This window comes from Mchenga conophoros, linkage group LG7, assembly GCF_057382185.1.
Source record: "Mchenga conophoros isolate Kocher_MC1m ecotype Shallow Benthic linkage group LG7, M_conophoros_male_GT1.1, whole genome shotgun sequence".
Lineage (NCBI taxonomy): Eukaryota > Metazoa > Chordata > Actinopteri > Cichliformes > Cichlidae > Mchenga > Mchenga conophoros.
This window is the reverse complement of record NC_140532.1, coordinates 64,478,605-64,501,784: the sequence shown is the minus strand read 5'-3', so window position 1 is coordinate 64,501,784 and position 23,180 is coordinate 64,478,605. Positions and strand designations below refer to the sequence as shown.

Sequence of the window (23,180 nt, the reverse complement as noted above, 5' to 3'; positions counted from 1 at the left end):
CGCCTCTTTGAACTCCCACACCTGAGTTTTTGCCACTGCCAGAGCCATGCTCTGCTTGGTCTGCTCGTAACTACTGGCTGTCTCGTGAATTTGGGCCTTTTTCAGAGACCCCCATTGTACTCTCATTCAATATCTGGGTGTGCCACACCTGTCCTGTATAAGGCCAGGGGACAACATAATGTTGCTCTTTGTCTGCTGGATAAAGTAATATAAATATCTTGATCAATTACAGATTTGCATGTGCTGTTACATTTGAAAAAACATATTTTATAATAATATTTTAACTGAATACAGCAAATATAAACACCTAAAATATTGAAGTGAAAGGAAGTGATCCTTATGGTGTCTTATCATCTTATATATCCAGAATGATTTTATGACATTATGCAAGGTCACTTCACATACCTGACTCATACCTGGGCCTGCTATGATTACATGACTACTACAGAAAATAAACCATGATATGAAACATGCAGTAAGCCTGCAAACAGATGTGCAGGAAATGTCACTGGTTACAGAATATTGAAAAGGTGTTACATATTGTCCGTGCTAGGTTTCTACATGCTATAAATTCAATCTAGACAGTAATCTTGACTTCAAATGAATCTGCATGCCAAATTATTGTCTAACGTTTGAGCATTTTATCCATAGATTTTATACAAAAAAATAGCAACCCAAACATCAGTACAAAGGATGAAGCTGAACATTTTTGTCAGTCGTCACATGGTAATCACAATGTAGGCCCACCCTAAAACACACGCAGCTTTATGATCCTTGTTACACTAGTGGGAAACAAAAGTTACAATATGAATATTGTGTGGTGTTCAGGTGGATGTGAAACTGTAACAGCTGAGACCATAAAACCAGCAGGAAAGTTTTCATTGAGGTCACAGAACAAAGAAGCTACAGTGCTGTTTTCCCATAGACTTCTACACAGCCAGACTTGGTTCTGAAACCACAGGAGTCAACCCCCCCATTGGTCATTAGAAGAAATGCAGGTTTAAGGCACTTTTCAGCCCTGAAAGCTACATCCATCTTCAACCCATTTAACCTTCACATGTTCACAAGACTGTGTTTGAGCCACATCACAAGAAAAAAGCTAGAATTTGAGGAAAATGTGTTTTGTTGTGGCCCTACTAAAGTACACCAATACTCTAAAAACACCACCTTCTGTTGGTGTAGGAGTTTACTCAGACTCAGACACAGGCTGTGACTCATAATAAAAGTACAGGGTGGGCCATTTATATGGATACACCGTAATAACATGGGAGTGGTTGGTGATATTAAAGTCCTGTTTGTGGCACATTAGTATATGTGAGGGAGCAAACTCCTCAAGATGGGTGGTGATGGTCACCACCATGGTGGCCATTTAGAAGTCGGCCATCTTGGATACAACTTTTGATTTTTCAATAGGAAGAGGGTCATGTGACACATCAAACTTATTGGTAATGTCACAAGAAAAACAGTGGTGTGCTTGGTTTCAACGTAACTTTATTCTTTCATGAGTTATTTACAAGTTTCTCTTTGTTGACAGCTATTGACATGTCGAAGAGGTTAACACGTGAGGAGCGGATCGAAACTGTGTTGATATCTGGTGAACGCAGTAACCGGGTCATTGCAGCAGATTTCAATGCAAGACAGCCTACGAGACCACCCATCTCCCATGCTACAGTTAGCAAACTGCTTGCTGAGTTTCGTGAAACTGGTTCAGTGTTGGATTTGCCAAAATGTGGATGCAAGAAAACTGTCACTAATGAAGAAACATCAGTGCCTGTCCTAGCTTCATTCAGCAAGAGCCTACAGCGTAGCACTCGCCGCATGTCACTGGAGAGTGGCACTAGTCGAACATCCCTTCGGCGGATATTAGCTACTCACAAATGGCACCCTTACAAACTCCAGCTACTGCAGCATCTCAACGAGGATGACCCAGATCAGCACACAGAATTTGCAGAATGGGCAAAACAAAAACTGGAACAGGACCCTCAGTTCATGCAGATGATTTTGTTCAGTGATGAGGCAAACTTTTATGTGAACGGTGAAGTTAACAAACAAAACCACCGCTATTGGTCTGACACTAACCCACACTGGATGGATCCCTCCAAGACTGTTGGACCAACAAAAGTGATGGTTTGGTGTGGTATATGGGGTACAACGATAGTGGGTCCATTCTTCATCTACATGATGATGTGTTTCCCTCTTTATGCACTGAAGCTGGCACGTTCCCTGAGTTTTTCCAGCAAGATGGTGCACCACCACATTATGGGTGCCAGGTCCGAGCATTCCTAGATGAACAGTTTCCTGGAAAGTGGATTGGTCGTCGTGGGCCAGTTGAATGGGCCCCAAGGTCTCCCGATCTGACCCCCTTAGACTTTTATCTTTGGGGTCATCTGCAGGCAATAGTCTATCGTGGGACGATGCGAGATGTGCAGCACTTGAAACTACGGATACTGGATGCCTGTGCTGGCATTTCTCCTGCGGTGTTGCTATCAGTGTGTGAAGAGTGGGAAAAGAGGGTTGCATTGACAATCCAACACAATGGGCAGCACACTGAACACATTTTATAAGTGGTCAGAAACTTGTAAATAACTCATGAAAGAATAACGTTACATTGAAACCAAGCACACCATTGTTTTTCTTGTGACATTACCAATACGTTTGATGTGTCACATGGCCCTCTTCCTATTGAAAAAACAAAAGTTGTATCCAAGATGGCCGAATTCTAAATGGCCACCATGGTCACCACCCATCTTGAGGAGTTTGCTCCCTCACATATACTAATGTGCCACAAACAGGACTTTAATATCACCAACCATTCCCATGTTATTACGGTGTATCCATATAAATGGCCCACCCTATATATTACATTAGATTAAGCTAGCTTACTGGTTTAAATTCTCTTTTTAAGTCTGAGTGCAACTTATTTAAAAATACCACCATGTCTGCAGCTGGAAGAATATTGCAGCTGTATGCATCAAACCACATTCAAACTGCCTGACGTGTTGATTCTAAACATAACCAACATGTAAACCCGTATTAACAGGGTTGGCTCGGATTCCATCTCACTGTATGTTGAATGAATTACATCCTAAAAACTGTATAATACTTAGCGCCGTATATCTGACAGTTCCATTCAGTTCATATCAGTTAGATTTATATAGCACCAACAGTCGGCTCAAGTCACTTTACATTGTACAGTAAAGAACTTAAAATAATGAAGAAAACCCCAGCAGTCAAAACTATGAGCAAGCACTTGGTGACAGTGGGAAGGAAAAACTCCCTTTTAATAGGAAGAAACCTGAGGCAGAACCAGGCTCAGGGAGGGCCCCCCATCTGCTGCAACTGGTTCGGAGTGAGGGGAGAAAAACGTTACTTACTGTAATAATAATGACTTTAATTATTTTAAAAACCATAGGGCTATTTCGAAATGAACAGAAATGATTCCTGATGCTTCCCATGAATTTGTTGTCCTCATCTGATTTACATTTTATTGTTTAAGAAACACACAAGTGAGTGAGACATGAGTGCCAAATTTAGCTCAAACTTTCCAAGTTCATGTGAATGTTGCTGGCTGAATGCTGAATCAGTGTGACACCACATGCATGCATAACATCCATGTGGTGTCTCTTGTACTTTCAACGGTTATTACTGAGAAAAGTCTCCTGTGTGATTCCACAGCTTGTCTGTCAGACAGCCAGCACTAAGACACTCACCACAGGTCATGACTCTCATGGGAACCTTTGATAGATTCCAAGCCCACAATAAAACTTTCATCCCAGCAGTCATAGGAGTCAAAAAATCCAAACGTGTTTTACTACATTCCATTCATTCAAGTCATTCTCCTGCTGCCTTTTGTTGTGTCCTTGTTTATTTACATAATTACTGGCTGGAAGTTTGTTGCTCAGTTGGAGATTCCTGTTGTATCTGTGCTCAGTCTGTTTATTGAGCTGCCCATTGGACTCCTTATATTGTCTGGATACTCATATGACCTGTATCATCATTAAACTGTGGTTGCTCTCCTGTGTTTCACACCGCACCAATGATAAAAAGTGTAATAATAAAGAGCAGATTATGCAGATGAGAGAGAGATCAGATTTTTGTAGTTTTAGTCACACCCTCGCTCAAGTGAGACGTAATTAATAGGGAAACTCGATGTGTAAAAACCGGTTCCTCATTTTAGTTTAACAGTGAAACAGTTTATATAGAGAACCGAAAGCACAGAGGAAAAAAAAGCCCAAAAAAAAATACCCTCTATAGTAAAATGGCAAAAGTCACAGCCACGTCATGGATATTCCCAAGATGCAAAGTGGGGTCTCCCCGCTTCTTCTTCCAACTGTATAAATGTGAAGCAGGTGGACAGCAGTGACACAGCACAGAGAACAAGCCGACAGAGCTCAGCTGAGACTTTAATCCACTGTTGCAACACGAAGCCAACAAACAAACTTCAGGATGGCCGCTCCTCGTCTTGCTCTGTCTGTGGTTGTGCTCATGCTGGCTGTCATCGCTCTGACTGAGGGTAAGGCTCGTTTTAATTAAGAGACTTTTACATTTTTGGGTATGGAAGCCAAAACAAATAGTAAATATTGAGATCTAGTCCTGAATATACATGTATTAAAAATGCAAAGACATATAGTAAATCATTAGTGTGATTTCCTGTATTACTGGTGATGAGTAGTCGCTATTTTTCCAAAAATATTAAAACACACACACAGAATTAATGCAGCAAATAATATTAACATATCACTTCATAGAGATAGTTAAGAGAGGACAGGTCACATGACAAATCTGACCACTTCATAACTCAGGGGAACAAATGAGCAGTTGCACAGTGTCGTCAACTAAACATACAGTATCAGATGTGACCTCACACCAGCCAGCAGGAAACTGAATCGGAACAAAAACCAGGAAGCAGATGATGTGGTGCTGTGTCAGTGGCTCAGTTGTTAACTTGTTCCTGTTTGTTTGCAGGTATGCGCGGTACTGGCCCAAAAAAGTGCTGCTTCCGCTTCAATGACCAGGAAGTGCCTAAAGGAAAAGTGGTCAGCTACGTCAAGACCAGCCAGCGCTGCTCCAAGCCCGCCATCCTGTAAGTACACAACCTCACAAACACACATCACCACCATCACCAAACCTGCCCCTCCATCCTCTGACTCTCCTCTTTCTGTGAACCTTCAGGCTGAACACAGTGGCAGGCCGACAGCTGTGTGTCAGACCTTCGGCCCCCTGGGTGAAGCAGCTCATCAGCTACCTGGATGCCAAAGCCGTCCCAGGAGAGACATCCAACCTGTAACCATGGAAACTACTTTGGAAGAGCCTTCATGGACAAAACCTGGACAGTTTATATGTTTAAATGCTGGAAGTTTGTATAACCAAACAGCAGCTCTTCTGTCTACATGCTGAATCTGTACCTCATAATGTTATAGCTACATCCTGAGTACAGGTTTCCACTGGGTCAAAAAATTTACGAATGATCTTTCTGCAGTCCAACGATTTTGTGTGTGTGCTTGTTTACACTGCCATTCTTTTAATACTGATATTTAACATTTCTGACTATGAATGTTTTATGATATTTTACAAAACAAGTGTGTTTTTGCTTAATACAACACTGAAAGTCTGACCGTAAGCACTGTGATACTTTGAAGTGTAATCTGAAATGACTTGAGAAGCTGTTCTTTGTGAAAGAGCAGTGCCTCCCACCTCCACATGGTGTCATCAGTAAACAGCAGAGTATAAGCTATAGGCTGCAGCACTGTTCCTGCACTGTGGACAGTTTGTTTGGTTTATATGTAAAGTCTGAGTAAACATTTTTTGTTTTGCATGCTTATGCTACTAAGTGTACTCCTTAAATTAAAGTTACAGGATCAGCTAAAGTTTGTCTTTGTCATCCTGTGTTTTGTTGCATACTGCAACAACTCATGTCACTTAAATAGACACCAGAGCAACTTATGATAGTACTGATAATATGATATCCTCTCGCTGAAGATCACGTTGAGGGATTTGTGTTAAGTGTTCTTGCAGCCCTCCAGTGGGTCCTATAAGGCACTGTTTCCCACACACTTTGCCGTGGCACATAGGTGTGCTGTGAGAAATGATCCGGTGCGCTGTGGCAGATTATCTAGTTCCACCTGATTCGTACTATAAGGGCCTGTCTCAATATGCGTACTTGTGCGTATTTGCGGTCTCGTGGCCTCGTGATACGTCATCAGACCAAGTAGTGTTCCAATTCAAAGGGGGTGTCCAAATTTATAGGCTGCATCCTCCTGCATCCTTCCGGCCTACCCGGCCTTCGGAGGACCCGGCCCAAATAGACCGCGGTGGCCGTGTCCTCCGAAGGCCGGGCCGGAAGTGAGAGGCTGTGAAACTGGACGGTCTAGCCTTCAGATTTGCGTCACCAGCTGGAGTTTAATAAACTCAGCCGTCTCCTCCTCGATGTCTAAAATATAACAGGACACTGGCGTAAATCCTCGATCATCTCACACTTCTCTTTAATCACTTTTCTGTTTATTCAGCTGTAATCTCAGCCAAACCGATTTACTCACAAAGAAATTAAACACTGAAAACAGCCAATCAAGAACATTTTTAAGTTACCTAAGTGACTTTTACAAAAAAAAAAAAAACACCCAGCACGCCCCTGCGGGCGGTTTATCCTTCAAGCTCGGGTCCTCTACCAGAGGCCTGGGAGCTTGAGGGTCCTGCGCAGTATCTTAGCTGTTCCCAGGACTGCGCTCTTCTGGACAGAGATCTCCGATGTTGTTCCCGGGATCTGCTGGAGCCACTCGCCTAGCTTGGGAGTCACCGCACCTAGTGCTCCGATTACCACGGGGACCACCGTTACCTTCACCCTCCACATCCTCTCGAGCTCTTCTCTGAGCCCTTGGTATTTCTCCAGCTTCTCGTGTTCCTTCTTCCTGATATTGCTGTCATTCGGAACCGCTACATCGATCACTACGGCCGTCTTCTTCTGTTTGTCTACCACCACTATGTCCGGTTGGTTAGCCACCACCATTTTGTCCGTCTGTATCTGGAAGTCCCACAGGATCTTAGCTCGGTCATTCTCCACCACCCTTGGGGGCATCTCCCATTTTGACCTCGGGACTTCCAGGTTATACTCGGCACAGATGTTCCTGTACACTATGCCGGCCACTTGGTTATGGCGTTCCATGTATGCCTTGCCTGCTAGCATCTTGCACCCTGCTGTTATGTGCTGGATTGTCTCTGGGGCATCTTTACACAGCCTGCACCTGGGGTCTTGCCTGGTGTGATAGACCCCAGCCTCTATGGATCTTGTACTCAGAGCTTGTTCTTGTGCTGCCATGATTAGTGCCTCTGTGCTGTCTTTCAGTCCAGCTTTGTCCAGCCACTGGTAGGATTTCTGGATATCAGCCACCTCCTCTATCTGCCGGTGGTACATACCGTGCAGGGGCCTGTCCTTCCATGATGGTTCCTCGTCTCCCTCCTCTTTCTTGGGTTTCTGCTGCCTGAGGTATTCATTGAGCACTCGGTCAGTTGGGGCCATCTTCCCAATGTATTCTTGGATGTTCGTTGTCTCATCCTGGACTGTGGTGCTGACACTCACCAGTCCCCGGCCCCCTTCCTTCCGCTTAGCGTACAGCCTCAGGGTGCTGGATTTGGGGTGAAACCCTCCATGCATGGTAAGGAGCTTTCTTGTCTTTATGTCAGTGGCTTCTATCTCCTCCTTTGGCCAGCCTATTACCCCAGCAGGGTACCTGATCACGGGCAGGGCGTACGTGTTGATGGCCCGGATCTTGTTCTTACCATTCAGCTGACTCCTCAGGACTTGCCTGACCCTCTGCAGGTACTTGGTGGTTGCAGCTTTTCTAGCGGCCTCTTCATGGTTCCCATTCGCCTGTGGGATCCCCAAGTACTTGTAACTGTCCTCTATGTCTGCAATGTTGCCTTCTGGTAGTTCAATCCCCTCAGTTCTGACTACCTTCCCTCTCTTTGTTACCATCCGACTACATATACATATATATATATATATATATATATATATACAGTGTTGGGGAGTAACGGAATACATGTACCGCCGTTACGTATTTAAAATACAAAATATGAGTAACTGTATTCCGTTACAGTTACCGTTTAAAAAGGTGGTATTCAGAATACAGTTACTTTGTTGAAATAAATGGATTACACTGCGGTACTTTCCTGTTTCAATTTGTCGCGGGTCTGTTTGGGTTTTGTTTGACAGCTACGTTCTGTTGTTCCAGGCGGCAGCGTTACGGTTGCCATGGTTACAGGGCGAAGCTCTCTCTCTCTCTCTCTGCGACTGTGTGATTCCTGGGTGAGAGAGCGCCTTTTGTTGTTGTTGTTGTTGTTGTGCTAAGCTAACAGGCAGAATGCTACAAGCATAGCTCTAAAGAATGTAGCATCATGGGCAGTGTAGTCCGTGCTGCAGGGAGAATGGACTGCCATACACGTTAATGTGTCTGTGAGCGAGGGAGGGAGAAAAAGGCAAAGTACGAGTTGTCATCGAGCAAAAACGGGAGCTGGAAGCATGTAAATATAATAATAACCACTTCAGCCAAGAAGAGTGCCTGACGAGCCCAGTTGTAAGTAAGCTATTAAGGCTCGACTGTACACCGTGTTCGTGTTTTCCTCCGAAAACAATAAGTTCCGTTGAAGCAGCCTTTCAACGCCTCTCTCTGTCCCTCGCAAGAAAAGTTGACCCACACAACAAAGTAAAGCTATTTTTCGGCTACGAGCCGACAGGGACCCCGCCGTATTAGTCAGGGGTCCCTTTACTACAGCTCGGAGTCGCGGACCTTCAGTAATAGTAATAAATCACACAGCAATAGTACATTCACGTAGTTGTAAAAAGCATGATAATATATTAAGTAATCCAAAGTATTCAGAATACGTTACTGTCATTGAGTAACGTAACGGAATACGTTACAGAATACATTTTGGGGCATGTATTCTGTATTCTGTAATGGAATACATTTTAAAAGTAACCTTCCCAACACTGAGCACAGATAAGCACAGCTCAGTTTATCAAGACATCACATATTTGCAAAAGTGCTCTGACGTTTCGGAGAAATCTGTTACCCGCCAGCTCGATAGCAGACCGGGAGGTCAAGGCTCATTAGAGCCCAGCGAAAACAGCGGACTCCACCCCCCGCTGTCTTTCGCTACTCCGGTTAAACATAATATATAAGTGTCTTATATAACTTAAAATGTTAATGTTTGGTTTATTTCAGTATTGTATTTGTTCCTGAGGAAATCGGTTTAGCTGAGATTAAAGTTAAGCTTCATAACATATTAATCACAGTTAAATTAAGAGGGGAAGGCAGTAAAAATTCCGGAAATGTGACATCATCAAGTACGCTGGTGTTCCAATGGTACAAATCTCCAGTCCGTACTCACGTTATCATAAAGTCCGGACTTAGCAAGAACGCAAGAACGGACTTGTGTAATTGAGAATTGAAAAAGGGCATCGGAATCACAAGCAAACAAGGATTTGGTTAAATGTTATTTCTCTTTATTTTGAACAAGTGAAGGTTGAACTCTACACCTGCAAAGGACATCAGTAGTTGTTTCATTGTCTGTTTATGTGACACAAGCTGTTACACTCTGTAAGAAGACACACAATGACAAAGTTTCACTGATCCTTTATCCTTTATTTTAAAGTGAAGTTTTCAGCACAATCATAAAAACACAAATACTTAAGTTTTACATCAAAACCAAGCGAACTGTCCACAGTGCAGGAACAGTGCTGCAGCCCATAGCTTATACTCTGCTGTTTACTGATGACACCATGTGGAGGTGGGAGGCACTGCTCTTTCACAAAGAACAGCTTCTCAAGTCATTTCAGATTACACTCCAAAGTATCACAGTGCTTACGGTCAGACTTTCAGTGTTGTATTAAGCAAAAACACTCGTTATTCAGTATAATAAGATAAATATTCAAAGTCAGAAATGTAAAAATATTAAATATCAGTATTAAAAGAACGACAGAGTAAACAAACAAAGAAATGTTTGGATTGCAGGAAATTATTCCTATTTGCAAATGAATCTCATAATTATGTCTTTAAGTATAAGAATATCTGATACAGATTCAGCATGTAGACAGAAGAGCTGCTGTTTGGTTATACAAACTTCCAGCATTTAAACATATAAACTGTCCAGCTTTTGTCCATGAAGGCTCTTCCAAAGTAGTTTCCATGGTTACAGGTTGGATGTCTGTCCTGAGACGGCTTTGGCATCCAGGTAGCTGATGAGCTGCTTCACCCAGGGGGCCGAAGGTCTGACACACAGCTGTCGGCCTGCCACTGTGTTCAGCCTGAAGGTTCACAGAAAGAGGAGAGTCAGAGGATGGAGGGGCAGGTTTGGTGATGGTGGTGATGTGTGTTTGTGAGGCTGTGTACTTACAGGATGGCGGGCTTGGAGCAGCGCTGGCTGGTCTTGACGTAGCTGACCACTCTTCCTTTAGGCACTTCCTGGTCATTGAAGCGGAAGCAGCACTTTTTTGGGCCAGCACCGCGCATACCTGCAAACAAACAGGAACAAGTTAACAACTGAGCCACTGACACAGCACCACATCATCTGCTTCCTGGTTTTTGTTCCGATTCAGTTTCCTGCTGGCTGGTGTGAGGTCACATCTGATACTGTATGTTTAGTTGATGACACTGTGCAACTGCTCATTTGTTCCCCTGAGTTATGAAGTGGTCAGATTTGTCATGTGACCTGTCCTCTGTTTACTGTATCTATGAAGTAATATGTTAATATTAAGTTTAATGCTGCATTAACATTAATTATTTTCATATTGCACATTAGAATGGACTCTTTATCTTAGACAAACTACTGAATGCTACAGCTTTAATGGTTCATGACTTTAGCTTCAGAAATAGAATTTCTTTCTAGTAACTCCTATGAATGAAAAAGATTGAAGAAAAGTTTCATACATTGTTTATCAAAAATAAAATCAATAGCTTGCTATTAATGGTCTATTAGTTTGTAAATAAAACAGCCAAATTATTGTTGCTTTGTAATAAAATTAATGATTTGAGTGATTTGTTTTTGGTTTTCTCAATTAAAAATTAAAAAAACATTTTTTATTGTTACGTATAAACGCTGAATATCATATTAATATTAATTTCAAATTGTTATTCATCACACAGTGTAAAGGTCAGATCATTAAAACGAGCCTTACCCTCAGTCAGAGCGATTACAGCCAGCATGAGCACAACCACAGACAGAGCGAGACGAGGAGCGGCCATCCTGAAGTTTGTTTGTTGGCTTCGTGTTGCAACAGTGGATTAAAGTCTCAGCTGAGCTCTGTCGGCTTGTTCTCTGTGCTGTGTCACTGCTGTCCACCTGCTTCACATTTATACAGTTGGAAGAAGAAGCGGGGCAGACCCTGTTGTGCATCTTGGAAAGTTTGTGACGAGTCGAGTTTCACTAAAATGAGGAACTGTTTAATTTCTCTTTTTAGTATGCCTCTCTATCACACTGACACTGCAGACCTTTCATTGTTGATGCAGTGTGAAACAGTTCAATGTTTATAAAAAGGACACATATCAGTATTCAGACATGTATTTGTTCAACCCCGTGGAGTTTCCCCTATATATGGATTAATATGGACTTAGCTGCCTGCTGCGTCCTCTTTATGCTAAGAGCAGTCCCACCTTTCAGCCACTCTGCACATTTCGAGCTTTCTTAGGGTAAACTTTTATTCTGAGTCGATTCCCGTGTCTGAGTCCAGCTGTTGTGAAACTGTAACAGCAACATAAGTGATACTTGTTTTACAGTATTGGAGCGCTCTCATAGGGCAACTTTATATGAAGAAGAGCAGAAACAAATGTTCCTCAGATTTCAACCTTTTTCTCTCGATGTGGCTGAAACACAGTCTGGTGAACATCCAGACAATCAGTTAATAGAAGAAGATGAAATGGGTTGAAGATGGACTTCAGGAGATTTCAGGAGTGAAAAGTCCTGAAATCACCAAAGCATTTGCTCATAGCAGGTCATGTGACTGTGGGGGTTTCTATGTTTACCTTGTATTATTGTAGGGTCTTTATCTTATAAAATAAAGCGCTTCGAAACAACTGTTGTTGTGATTTGGCGCTATTTAAATAAAGTTGAATTTAACTGCTTTAAACCTGCATTTCTTCTAATGACCAACAGGTGGAGCCACTCCTGTGGTTTCAGAAAGAAGTCTGCTATAAACGTCACTGTAGCTGCTTTGTTGTGTGACCTCAGTAAAAAGTTTCCTGGTGGTTTGATGGTCTCAGCTGATATTTTCAAGTCCTCCGAAATATCACATAATGTTCATTTTGTACGTTGTGGTTCCCACTAGTGTAACAAGGATCATAAAGCCAGGTGTGTTTTAGGGTGGGCTTAGCTTGTGTGGTTGATAAATGCTGAAAACTGACAAAAGTCTCAGCTTCATGCTTCACACATGCAGAACTATCACTGGGTGATGTCTGGGTGGCTGTGCCCACCTGGTGTATTTGTTTAATATACAGTCTGTGGATAAACTAGTACTAAAAACTGTCTGTGCTGAATTTTTAAGATGTGTAGAAAAGCAGCAGGGACAATGTGCATCACCCTCACAATGTTGTGTAACAGGTGACATTTGTCATGCACATCTGCACGCAGGCTAACTCCATCCATCACCTCTCTCTCTCTCTCTTCTTTTCACCGTCACCACTGAAAACAAGAAGAGACTGAGAGTTGATCCATGATGTAATCCTGCCCCCACCCTCAACCGGTCCGTCCCTCCTACCACACACCTCACCGCTGTCTCGCTTTCGCCATACGTGTCCTGCTCCACCCTCACATACTTCTCTGCCACTGCAGACTTCCTCACACAGCACCACAGTTCATCTCTTGGCATTCAGTCATATGGTTTGTCTAGATTCACAAAGACACAGTGCAACTCCTTCTCTGTCATCTCCTGTACTACTGACTACTTTCTTCATGTCTCTACCTCATCACTTACTGGTGAGTCTATTATTAGAAACCTTAAGTTAGAGACGTTGTGAGCTCAATCGATTGTATTCCACATGAGTATCCAGCGTGTGGACAGGAAGCAGAGATGCAGTTGTAGATGGCTCTGCAACTTCTCTCATTCTGTCATCCTCCAACAACCCTCCCGCTCCACCACAACCACCCACACATGCAGGGCCTTGGAGTAGGGGTATGTCACCAGGGTGCAGAGGAGGCTACCCCCCCCCCCCCCCCTCTGTCCCCTTCTGGCTGCCTCTGCCTCAATTTTATCCCACAACTTAGACATTCACATTACTCACACTCTCATTACACATACATATAGGATCTTGGGGGTGGGCACGATACACGGAGTCCAAAGTACCATCAGGGTGTACACCTCACCCCTGGCGTCGTTGCCCACCTCTCAATTTTGAATACACGTAGACATTGAGGGCTAGCAGGAGGGACTATGCGCTTACCTGCTGCTCTCTGGCAGGTAGCTCCAAGCCCTCCTGGGTTTTAATTGCACCTTAGAACACACATGCATCAACACTACAATGAGCGGGTGGAGGGAGGTTTGGAGTCTTCTCTCACCCCCATTCTCTGCGGCCTGCTGGAGCAGGGGGGCTAGGAGGAGTTGGCCCGTCCGACTGCGGTCTGGGGTGTGGGGCCTCCCTGCTGCTGCAGAGTCGGGGTGGTCTGCCTCTCCCCACCGCAGGGAAAAGGGTAACACCACCTGGGTCTGGGTGCAGTTCCCCCCTCCAGGGGCAAGGGTACCTAGACCCGGTTTGTAGAGTACGCTTGGGGAGTGTGATCGTGTGTACAGCGTCTCTTTATGTCTGTCTCCACGTTGGTCGAGTGTGGAGTGAGTGCATATGAGAGCATGAGTGTGGGAATGGATGTTTGTGTCTGTGTGTGCCTGTATGTCTGTGTCTATATGTCAGGTTGGGTATCAGACGCCACCTCTCTGGGGACATCTCAGGCCCTCCAAGGTTTGGAGGCCTATCTCCCCTTACCACCACTTCCCCTGCCAGTGGCGGACTCCCTCAGACATCGGTGCGTTGGTGGTTCTTTGTGTCCGGGGATGGGCGTCCAGGTACACACCGGCTCACTCCTTGGCGGCCGCTTATCGGGGCCTGGAGCCTGGGGCTCGCTCGGGCCACTTCGGAGGTGGGGTGCCCCCAGCCTCTCGGCCTGGGGCTCGGTCACTCAGGCACGGCTGGCTGCCGGTGTTCCAGATCTACTGGCGTTTAGATCAACTGGCGTTGGTCGAACAGATGTGTGGCAGTCTTGCGTTTCAGGAGCTGCTACCGACAAACCAGCAAAAAAAACGCCAAATGTGTCATCTGTGACACTTGTGAGGTTGTCTCAAACACACTCCGTCAGTCTTGATGCTGTTGAACAACAAAATGTTTAAAAATGTGGCGAGTTTACCTGGTGATATCCTCATGCGCGACGCAATCGCGAAAACAGCAAACAAGTAACACCACGCCGTTGTTGTTCACAGGACAGCAAGAGTAAACGATCGGGAGACTCTTGTCGTCGTCATCGTTCCCCTCGCACGGTTTATTTCACCGAATTCAGCGTTTTTGCTTCACAACTACAGCGTGCTGTTTACTTTGTGCACTAACATGGAGTCGAGTCAACCAGCGCCACCTCTGGCCAAGTGCCACAGCCTACAGCCAGATCAACCTGTGACACACATCTGCACCACGTTTGAATTCGTGTCATGCACATTTGTACCTTTCAATTGTGTCTGTTTGTGCGTCATGCAAATAAACCTTTGAAAAGAATGAAATGATATCATATATTTATTATCAGCCTACATTTGTACAAAATGCCAAATGACATACACATAAGAATCACCATCCTGATATCAATACTTTTGCCCATACGAAAAATGTCGTGAACACACTAATATTTCACCAGTGTTGTAACATCACATGTCGTTAGCGTAGTCTGTCTGTGTCTTCCCTCTGCAAACAAACATGTTAGAGTTGGTTGTGATATACAGTCTGCTTAAGTGTGGTCAATCTAATAAACATTTATAAGGAGATGGCAGTTACTGTGAATGTACAGCAGTTACACAGTGATTAGTAATAAACAGTCAGACAATGACCCTGACAACCTCATTCAATCTTGCAGATTGCACCTTCTGTGGAAAGTGGTACCACACGGTGTGTGTGGACTTCCCCTGTGCAGAAGGCGACTACAAATGTTGTGGGTGCTAAATAAACAGAAACAAATGATCCCTGTTGTCTTTGCTTACTGATTGTTTTCAGTGTTGACAATCCACATTGCTGGCATTGCATCTTTCAACATGTTTGTGGGTAGATTTGGATGTACCAGGGGTAAGTGCAGCCACTCAGCCTCTACTCATTGTGATCATAGCAGCAGGTGCAGATGTGTCACAAGTTAATCTAGTAGTGGCCTATGGTCATGTGTTAGTGGTGGGAACAGTCATATCCACTCACTCTCACTGGCTGTTTATTACTAATCACTGTGTAACTGCTGTGAATTCACAGTAACTGCCGTCTCCTTACAAATGTTCATTAGATTAACCACACTTATACAGACTGTATATAACTCCAGCCATGTTGATGAATTGCCTATATTGGCTGGAAATATTCATTTTCAGGGAAAAGACACAGACAGACGATGCTTACAGGATGTGATGTGACAACACTAATGAAATATTGATGTGTCATATTTGTCCAAGGTGTATTTCATTGTTATGGAAAAAGAGAATATTAAAATCATGATGACCAATTGGAGTGGTGATTTCTATGACTTTGTGTATATAATTTGGAATTTTGTACAAATGTAGGCTGATAATAAATACATGACATCATTTCATTCTTTCCAAAGGTTTATTTGCATGACGCACAAACAGACACAATTGAAAGGTACAAATGTGCATGACACGAATTCAAACGTGGTGCAGATGTGTCACAGGTTGATCTGGCTGTAGGCTGTGGCACTTGGCCAGAGGTGGCGCTGGTTGACTCGACTCCATGTTAGTGCACAAAGTAAACAGCACGCTGTAGTTGTGAAGCAAAAACGCTGAATTCGGAGAAATAAACCGTGCGAGGGGAACGATGACGACGACAAGAGTCTCCCGATCGTTTACTCTTGCTGTCCTGTGGACAACATCGGCGTGGTGTTACTTGTTTGCTGTTTTCGCGATCGCGTCGCGCATGAGGATATCACCAGGTAAACTCGCCACATTTTTAAACATTTTGTTGTTCAACAGCATCAAGACTGACGGAGTGTGTTTGAGATAACCTCACAAATGTCACAGATGACACATTTGGCTTTTTTTTGCTGGTTTGTCGGTAGCAGCTCCTGAAACGCAAGACTGCCACACATCTGTTCGACCAACGCCAGTTGATCTAAACGCCAGTAGATCTGGAACACCGGCGGAGCTCACGGGCGCGTCACTGCAACCCCCCCTGGCTTCTGCTCCGCAGCTGCTGAGTGAGCCCTCATCTGGGACTCTCCTCAGCTCTTACTGAGACAGTGGCGCGGCTGCCCCTTTGTTGGTCTTCCTTGGTCTCTTGTGTTCTGGGGGCCTCTGGATGTCTGGAGTTTTGATCTCCTCCATACCTGCTTCATACCCTGGAGGACGGGGCTGTGGCTCCCCACACTCCCTAGCAGATCGTTACATGGAGAAACCTTTGGAATGCAAGCATGCTGATCCACACAGGTATGCACACAGGTGTACACACGGGTATTCACAGACGCGGACTACAGCTTTCTTGGCTGCTGCCTCAAAGCACATTGTGCGCTGTCTATCTTGCGTGCTGCACAATATCGTTTATTACTTAGTATCTACTGATATCTACTGCTAGCTAGTTTATTGTGATGGTGCCGTTTTTTTTATTATGTTGCTCTTTGTTGTTTGCTTTCTCTTCTGTTTTTTTTCTCCATACAGGTGACCCAGGTGTTTTGTTTTTTTTTGTTGTTTGGTTTTTTTTTTTTTCTTTCTTCCCCCCCTTCTCACCGTCTCTTCTCCCCTTTGGTTTTCTTTCTCTCCCTCTCTTTCTTTCATTCTTTCTCCCTGTCCTATCCCCCAGTCATGTCTGTCCCGTTTGTAGGAACTGAAAATAAAATAAATTCATAATTATAATAAAGGTCAATCAAATGGACCAATATGGCAAGGCCATGATGATCCACTTGGTAAAATAAATCCGCTTGGCATCTTTCTTGGCCTTAAGACAACAATTCTGATGCTATAGATCCAAACGGGACACAAAAAAAAACAAAAACAAAAAAAAAAAACCAACCCATCGCCATAAAGTCTGTTTCTGCTCCCAGTCCACCTAATTATAGACCCAGTTTTAACTTTCCTCTTATTTCACAAAATCTGAAGAAATCCATCAAAATGAGATCTAATCAGATGATGTCTTAGAGCACAGCAAAATCATGTTAATAATTTGGTTCATTTCCTCCACATTACAAAGGTAAGTTAAAGGATAAATGTCCTACAGGCCTTTCTGGATGGCATAAGGACAGTGAATGAGTCCAGGCTAGGCTGGACCTCTGATGGTGTTCTTGGCTTTTAAGGCTCCACCTGAGATTGATTGCACACAGTTTGGCCACCAGCTGTTTTTACGATGTGCTGGAGAGCTCTCCTGTTCAGAGACATGCAACTAATGTACCATGCTGTGATGCAGTATGATGACAGATGCTGTGGTGGACCTCTGAAAACTGACCAGCACACAGACCTGTGGTGATTAGTAGAAACGTAGCTTTTCAATTTCAATTTCATTTATTTATACAGCGCCAATTAACAACAACAGTCCCCTCAAGGTGCTTTATATTGTAAGGCAGACTCTACAATAATAGATACAGAGAAAAATGTAACAATCATGTGATCCCCTATGAGCAAGCACTTTGGCGACAGTGGGAAGGAAAAACTCCCTTTTAACAGGAAGAAACCTCCGGCAGAACCAGGCTCAGGGAGGGGCGGGGCCATCTGCTGCGACCGGTTGGGGTGAGAGAAGGAAGACAGGATAAAGACATGCTGTGGAAGAGAGACAGAGGTTAATAACAAGTACGATTCAATGCAGAGAGGTCTATTAACACATAATGACTGAGCAAGGTGACTGAAGAAGAAATACTCAGTGCATCATGGGAATCTCCCAGCAACCTACACCTGTTGCAGCATAACTAAGGGAGGATTCTGTCATGCTCCTGGTTTGGTGACCCAGCGTTTTGTGTTTCCTTTTGGTATCATCTTATGTTTTGTGGTAATTCTTATTTTGTATTTGGGCTTAGGGTTTGGTTCTTGTGTTTAGTGCTTTAGTGTTCTCCCTTCTGTGCTTTGTTCGTGTCCCTGAGTTTGTCTTTGTGAATTTCTGTTTTACTTTGAAGGTCTGGGTCTCTTATCACTGTGTCAGTTTGTGTCTTCCTGTCATCCTGTGAATTAGGATCAGCTGTGCTCCACTCCTGTGTGTCATTACCTGATTACCTTGTTTGTATTTATAGTGTATGCCTGCTTGTGTTCCTCGTCGGTTCGTCTGTGTTATTCTGCGTCTCTCTGCTCCACATTCTTCTCTCCATTTCCAGCTCTCCATCCCCTGCCTACTGCCTTGTGTCTTTCCCTGCGTGTGACTTTGTCAGTTATGGTTTTGTGTTTTGTTATTATGAGTTTTCCCCAGTTTAGGTTTATGTTCAGTTCTGCCCTCACCTTTCTTATTGTGCACTGTAAATAAACCCACTCGCACCTCCGCCACTGTCTGCAACATGGGTCCTCATTCACTCCATCACACAACTGCTGCCCCAGCCGTGACAGATTCAGGGTCACCTGGTCCAGACCTGACTATATGATTTAGAAAAAAGGAAAGTTTTAAGCCTAATCTTAAAAGTAGAGATAGTGTCTGTCTCCCGAATCCAAACTGGAAGCTGGTTCCACAGAAGAGGGGCCTGAAAACTGAAGGCTCTGCCTCCCATTCTACTTTTAAATACTCTAGGAACAACAAGTAAGCCTGCAGTGCGAGAGCGAAGTGCTCTAATAGGGTGATATGGTACTACAAGGTCATTAAGATAAGATGGGGCCTGATTATTTAAGACCTTGTATGTGAGGAGCAGGATTTTGAATTCTGGTTGTAACAGGGAGCCAATAAAGGGAAGCCAAAACAGGAGAAATCTGCTCTCTCTTTCTAGTCCCTGTCAGGACTCTTGCTGCAGCATTTTGGATTAACTGAAGGTTTTTCAGGGAGTTTTTAGGACTTCCTGATGATAATGAATTGCAGTAGTCCAGCCTGGACGTAATAAATGCATGAAGTAGTTTTTCAGCGTCACTCTGAGACAGGATATTTCTAATTTTAGAGATGTTTCAAAAATGGAAGAAAGCAGTCTTACATATTTGTTTAATTTGTGCATTGAAGGACATGTCCTGGTCAAAAATGACTCCAAGGTTCTTGGCTTTGCTTTGTGTAATCTAACAAACAGCAACATGTTTAAAACGGAGTTTAAAAGTTTTCTGAATCACAGGCAAGCAAGGATTTGCTTAAGTGTCATTTCCTGTTTGTTTTTTTTTAAAGTGAAGGTTGAACTCTACACCTGCAAAGGACATCAGTAGTTGTTTCATTGTCTGTTTATGTGACACGAGCTGTTACACTCTGTAAGAAGACACACAATGACAAAGTTTCACTGATCCTTTATCCTTTATTTTAAAGTGAAGTTTTCAGCACAATCATAAAAACACAAATACTTAAGTTTTACATCAAAACCAAACAAACTGTCCACAGTGCAGGAACAGTGCTGCAGCCCATAGCTTATACTCTGCTGTTTACTGATGACACCATGTGGAGGTGGGAGGCACTGCTCTTTCACAAAGAACAGCTTCTCAAGTCATTTCAGATTACACTCCAAAGTATCACAGTGCTTACGGTCAGACTTTCAGTGTTGTATTAAGCAAAAACACTCGTTATTCAGTATAATAAGATAAATAATCAAAGTCAGAAATGTAAAAATATTAAATATCAGTATTAAAAGAACGACAGAGTAAACAAACAAAGAAATGTTTGGATTGCAGGAAATTATTCCTATTTGCAAATGAATCTCATAATTATGTCTTTAAGTATAAGAATATCTGATACAGATTCAGCATGTAGACAGAAGAGCTGCTGTTTGGTTATACAAACTGCCAGCATTTAAACATATAAACTGTCCAGCTTTTGTCCATGAAGGCTCTTCCAAAGTAGTTTCCATGGTTACAGGTTGGATGTCTGTCCTGGGACGGCTTTGGCATCCAGGTAGCTGATGAGCTGCTTCACCCAGGGGGCTGAAGGTCTGACACACAGCTGTCGGCCTGCCACTGTGTTCAGCCTGAAGGTTCACAGAAAGAGGAGAGTCAGAGGATGGAGGGGCAGGTTTGGTGATGGTGGTGATGTGTGTTTGTGAGGTTGTGTACTTACAGGATGGCGGACTTGGAGCAGCGCTGGCTGGTCTTGACGTAGCTGACCACTCTTCCTTTAGGCACTTCCTGGTCATTGAAGCGGAAGCAGCACTTTTTTGGGCCAGCACCGCGCATACCTGCAAACAAACAGGAACAAGTTAACAACTGAGCCACTGACACAGCACCACATCATCTGCTTCCTGGTTTTTGTTCCGATTCAGTTTCCTGCTGGCTGGTGTGAGGTCACATCTGATACTGTATGTTTAGTTGATGACACTGTGCAACTGCTCATTTGTTCCCCTGAGTTATGAAGTGGTCAGATTTGTCATGTGACCTGTCCTCTGTTTACTGTATCTATGAAGTAATATGTTAATATTAAGTTTAATGCTGCATTAACATTAATTATTTTCATATTGCACATTAGAATGGACTCTTTATCTTAGACAAACTACTGAATGCTACAGCTTTAATGGTTCATGACTTTAGCTTCAGAAATAGAATTTCTTTCTAGTAACTCCTATGAATGAAAAAGATTGAAGAAAAGTTTCATACATTGTTTATCAAAAATAAAATCAATAGCTTGCTATTAATGGTCTATTAGTTTGTAAATAAAACAGCCAAGAATTATTGTTGCTTTGTAATAAAATTAATGATTTGAGTGATTTGTTTTTGGTTTTCTCAATTAAAAATTAAAAAAACATTTTTTATTGTTACGTATAAACGCTGAATATCATATTAATATTAATTTCAAATTGTTATTCATCACACAGTGTAAAGGTCAGATCATTAAAACGAGCCTTACCCTCAGTCAGAGCGATGACAGCCAGCATGAGCACAACCACAGACAGAGCGAGACGAGGAGCGGCCATCCTGAAGTTTGTTTGTTGGCTTCGTGTTGCAGCAGTGGATTAAAGTCTCAGCTGAGCTCTGTCGGCTTGTTCTCTGTGCTGTGTCACTGCTGTCCACCTGCTTCACATTTATACAGTTGGAAGAAGAAGCGGGGCAGACCCTGTTGGGCACCTTGGAAAGTTTGTGACGTGTCGAGTTTCACTAAAACAGGGAACTGTTCAGTTTCCCTTTTCACTACGCCTCTCTCAAATGGGACCTCTGGTCTGTCCAACTTCCTATGTGCTTTCTATTCTGACACCACAGACCTTTCATTGTTGATACAGTGTGAAACAGTTAAGTGTCTTTATATCAGACATATGAGTTTTCAGACAAAACAAAGGTGCCAAAGGTCAGTTTAATAAGTTGTACTTACTGCAGCTTCTCATGAATCCTCTCAATCTCCAAGATTGTGTTAAACAATCTGGTTAAATAGTCCACTGCCCTCTCTTTAATCAGTCTCCATATCTCCACAGTAATGTCATCTGCACCAACCTCCTTTCCACTCTTCATTCTCTTCACAGCTGCCGGCATTTCCTTCTTACTGATCCTCTTTACCTTCTGAATAACTAACGGTTATTCATCTTTCTACTTCGCTCTACCTCATTTTCTTCTTTTTTCAGCCTCAAAGTACTCCTTCCTTCTTCTCAGCACCCCTCTTCACCTATCAGTACATTTCCATCTCTTTCCTTCATCACCCTAATCTGCTGCACATCCTTTCCAGATTGGCCTCTCTGCCTAGCCAGTCGATAGTCCTTCTTTCCTTCTCTAGTTATAAAAAGGGAAATAAAAATCAGTTTTTATTAATGAGTCAGTTTGTATCTTTCATAAAACAGTACTGGAGCTTGTAATTTTTTTCCGGCCCCCCGCACAGTCAGACAAGGAGTGCGTATTCTCCATAAATTGCTGGCTGTCTGTCCAGAAAGCGACTTTGGCTTCACAGAAAATTGTGAAACTTTCTAGGGAACCTCTGCTATTATTAGGAGAGACGTCATCCATCTCACTGTAGATGGAGCAGCTCTTATTTTGAGAAAAATGAGTGCTTTTATTAAGCACCCCAAAACGTGACTATCCAGAGATGCAACCAGGAAGCAGAGCTGGAATCTTACACGCCTCTCTGCAGTGTCCCACCTCCTGTTATTCCCCCAACACCCCATCCACATATAGACTGTCTGCTCAGAATCCACCAAAAAATCCCAGCTAACTGTCAGTCCTCAACGCACAGGCAGAGGAGGAGGAGAGGCAGTAATCTTTCATTTTAGCCTATTAATCAACCAAAGACAGACAGACAGTTTTAATTCATTTGAAAGCCTGACTCTGACCTTTGTCCACCCTTCCTGAAAAACTCAAAAAAACATTTTTTGTTGTAATAATCTACCATCCCTCTAGCTCTTACTCAGAGTTACTCTCTGATTTCTCCGCATTTTACCCGTGTTACTACTCAGTTATGATCAAATAAATAGTGCAGGTTATTTTAATATCTGTGTAGATGTTGAAAACGACAATTTCAAAACCTCATTTAACTTTTTATTAGACTCAATTGGCTTTTCTTAAACTGGAAATGATCCCACACTCTGGATCATGTCCTCACATATGGCATAGAAACTGCACATTTAACAGTGTTTCCTGAAATCATTTTTGATAACACATAATTTAAAAACAATGGACTACACAGCAGTGTACAATCAATTGCATTACACTAGATGTCTGTATATTAGAAACATCTTGTCTCAGAATGATGCTGAAAAACGAATATGTATATATTTGTGCTATGCTGACCCCGGCTAGACAGATTTGGTAATAGTTTATAATACGTCCCATGCCTAAGGACGTAATTCTCCAAAAGTAATTCAAGGAAATCATTACACTGTAAGTCATTTTAAATAGTGTGCATTTTCATTGTAATTTTGCAGAAAACAAACAATATTTCCCCATCATTCAG

General features: G+C 43.1%; 3 protein-coding genes across 3 annotated transcripts; 1 reads left to right on the top strand and 2 right to left on the bottom strand.

Annotated features, from left to right (window-relative positions):
• The first annotated feature begins 4,350 nt into the window (after positions 1-4,350).
• LOC146571530 (monocyte chemotactic protein 1B-like) lies at positions 4,351-5,858 on the top strand. Its single transcript, XM_085280781.1, has 3 exons — positions 4,351-4,513; positions 4,966-5,083; positions 5,173-5,858. The coding sequence occupies exons 1-3, from the start codon at positions 4,447-4,449 to the stop codon at positions 5,285-5,287; spliced, it is 300 nt and encodes a 99-aa protein (XP_085136907.1). The 5' UTR covers positions 4,351-4,446; the 3' UTR covers positions 5,288-5,858.
• Positions 5,859-9,588: 3,730 nt separating this feature from the next.
• LOC146571529 (monocyte chemotactic protein 1B-like) lies at positions 9,589-11,252 on the bottom strand. Its single transcript, XM_085280779.1, has 3 exons — positions 11,171-11,252; positions 10,390-10,507; positions 9,589-10,300 (listed from the first exon to the last, which is right to left on the bottom strand). The coding sequence occupies exons 1-3, from the start codon at positions 11,235-11,237 to the stop codon at positions 10,186-10,188; spliced, it is 300 nt and encodes a 99-aa protein (XP_085136905.1). The 5' UTR covers positions 11,238-11,252; the 3' UTR covers positions 9,589-10,185.
• An 8,610-nt stretch (positions 11,253-19,862) lies between these two features.
• LOC146571528 (monocyte chemotactic protein 1B-like) lies at positions 19,863-21,292 on the bottom strand. Its single transcript, XM_085280778.1, has 3 exons — positions 21,156-21,292; positions 20,373-20,490; positions 19,863-20,283 (listed from the first exon to the last, which is right to left on the bottom strand). Exons 1-3 carry the CDS (start codon positions 21,220-21,222, stop codon positions 20,169-20,171), a joined length of 300 nt encoding a protein of 99 aa, XP_085136904.1. The 5' UTR covers positions 21,223-21,292; the 3' UTR covers positions 19,863-20,168.
• Positions 21,293-23,180: the final 1,888 nt, after the last annotated feature.

Coding starts and splice junctions, on each gene's coding strand:
- LOC146571528 (XM_085280778.1), bottom strand. CDS start 21,222: ATGGCCGCTCCTCGTCTCGCTCTGTCTGTGGTTGTGCTCATGCTGGCT. Junction 20,491..21,155: donor TGTCATCGCTCTGACTGAGG/GTAAGGCTCGTT, acceptor GTTTGTTTGCAG/GTATGCGCGGTGCTGGCCCA. Junction 20,284..20,372: donor TGCTCCAAGTCCGCCATCCT/GTAAGTACACAA, acceptor GTGAACCTTCAG/GCTGAACACAGTGGCAGGCC.
- LOC146571529 (XM_085280779.1), bottom strand. CDS start 11,237: ATGGCCGCTCCTCGTCTCGCTCTGTCTGTGGTTGTGCTCATGCTGGCT. Junction 10,508..11,170: donor TGTAATCGCTCTGACTGAGG/GTAAGGCTCGTT, acceptor GTTTGTTTGCAG/GTATGCGCGGTGCTGGCCCA. Junction 10,301..10,389: donor TGCTCCAAGCCCGCCATCCT/GTAAGTACACAG, acceptor GTGAACCTTCAG/GCTGAACACAGTGGCAGGCC.
- LOC146571530 (XM_085280781.1), top strand. CDS start 4,447: ATGGCCGCTCCTCGTCTTGCTCTGTCTGTGGTTGTGCTCATGCTGGCT. Junction 4,514..4,965: donor TGTCATCGCTCTGACTGAGG/GTAAGGCTCGTT, acceptor GTTTGTTTGCAG/GTATGCGCGGTACTGGCCCA. Junction 5,084..5,172: donor TGCTCCAAGCCCGCCATCCT/GTAAGTACACAA, acceptor GTGAACCTTCAG/GCTGAACACAGTGGCAGGCC.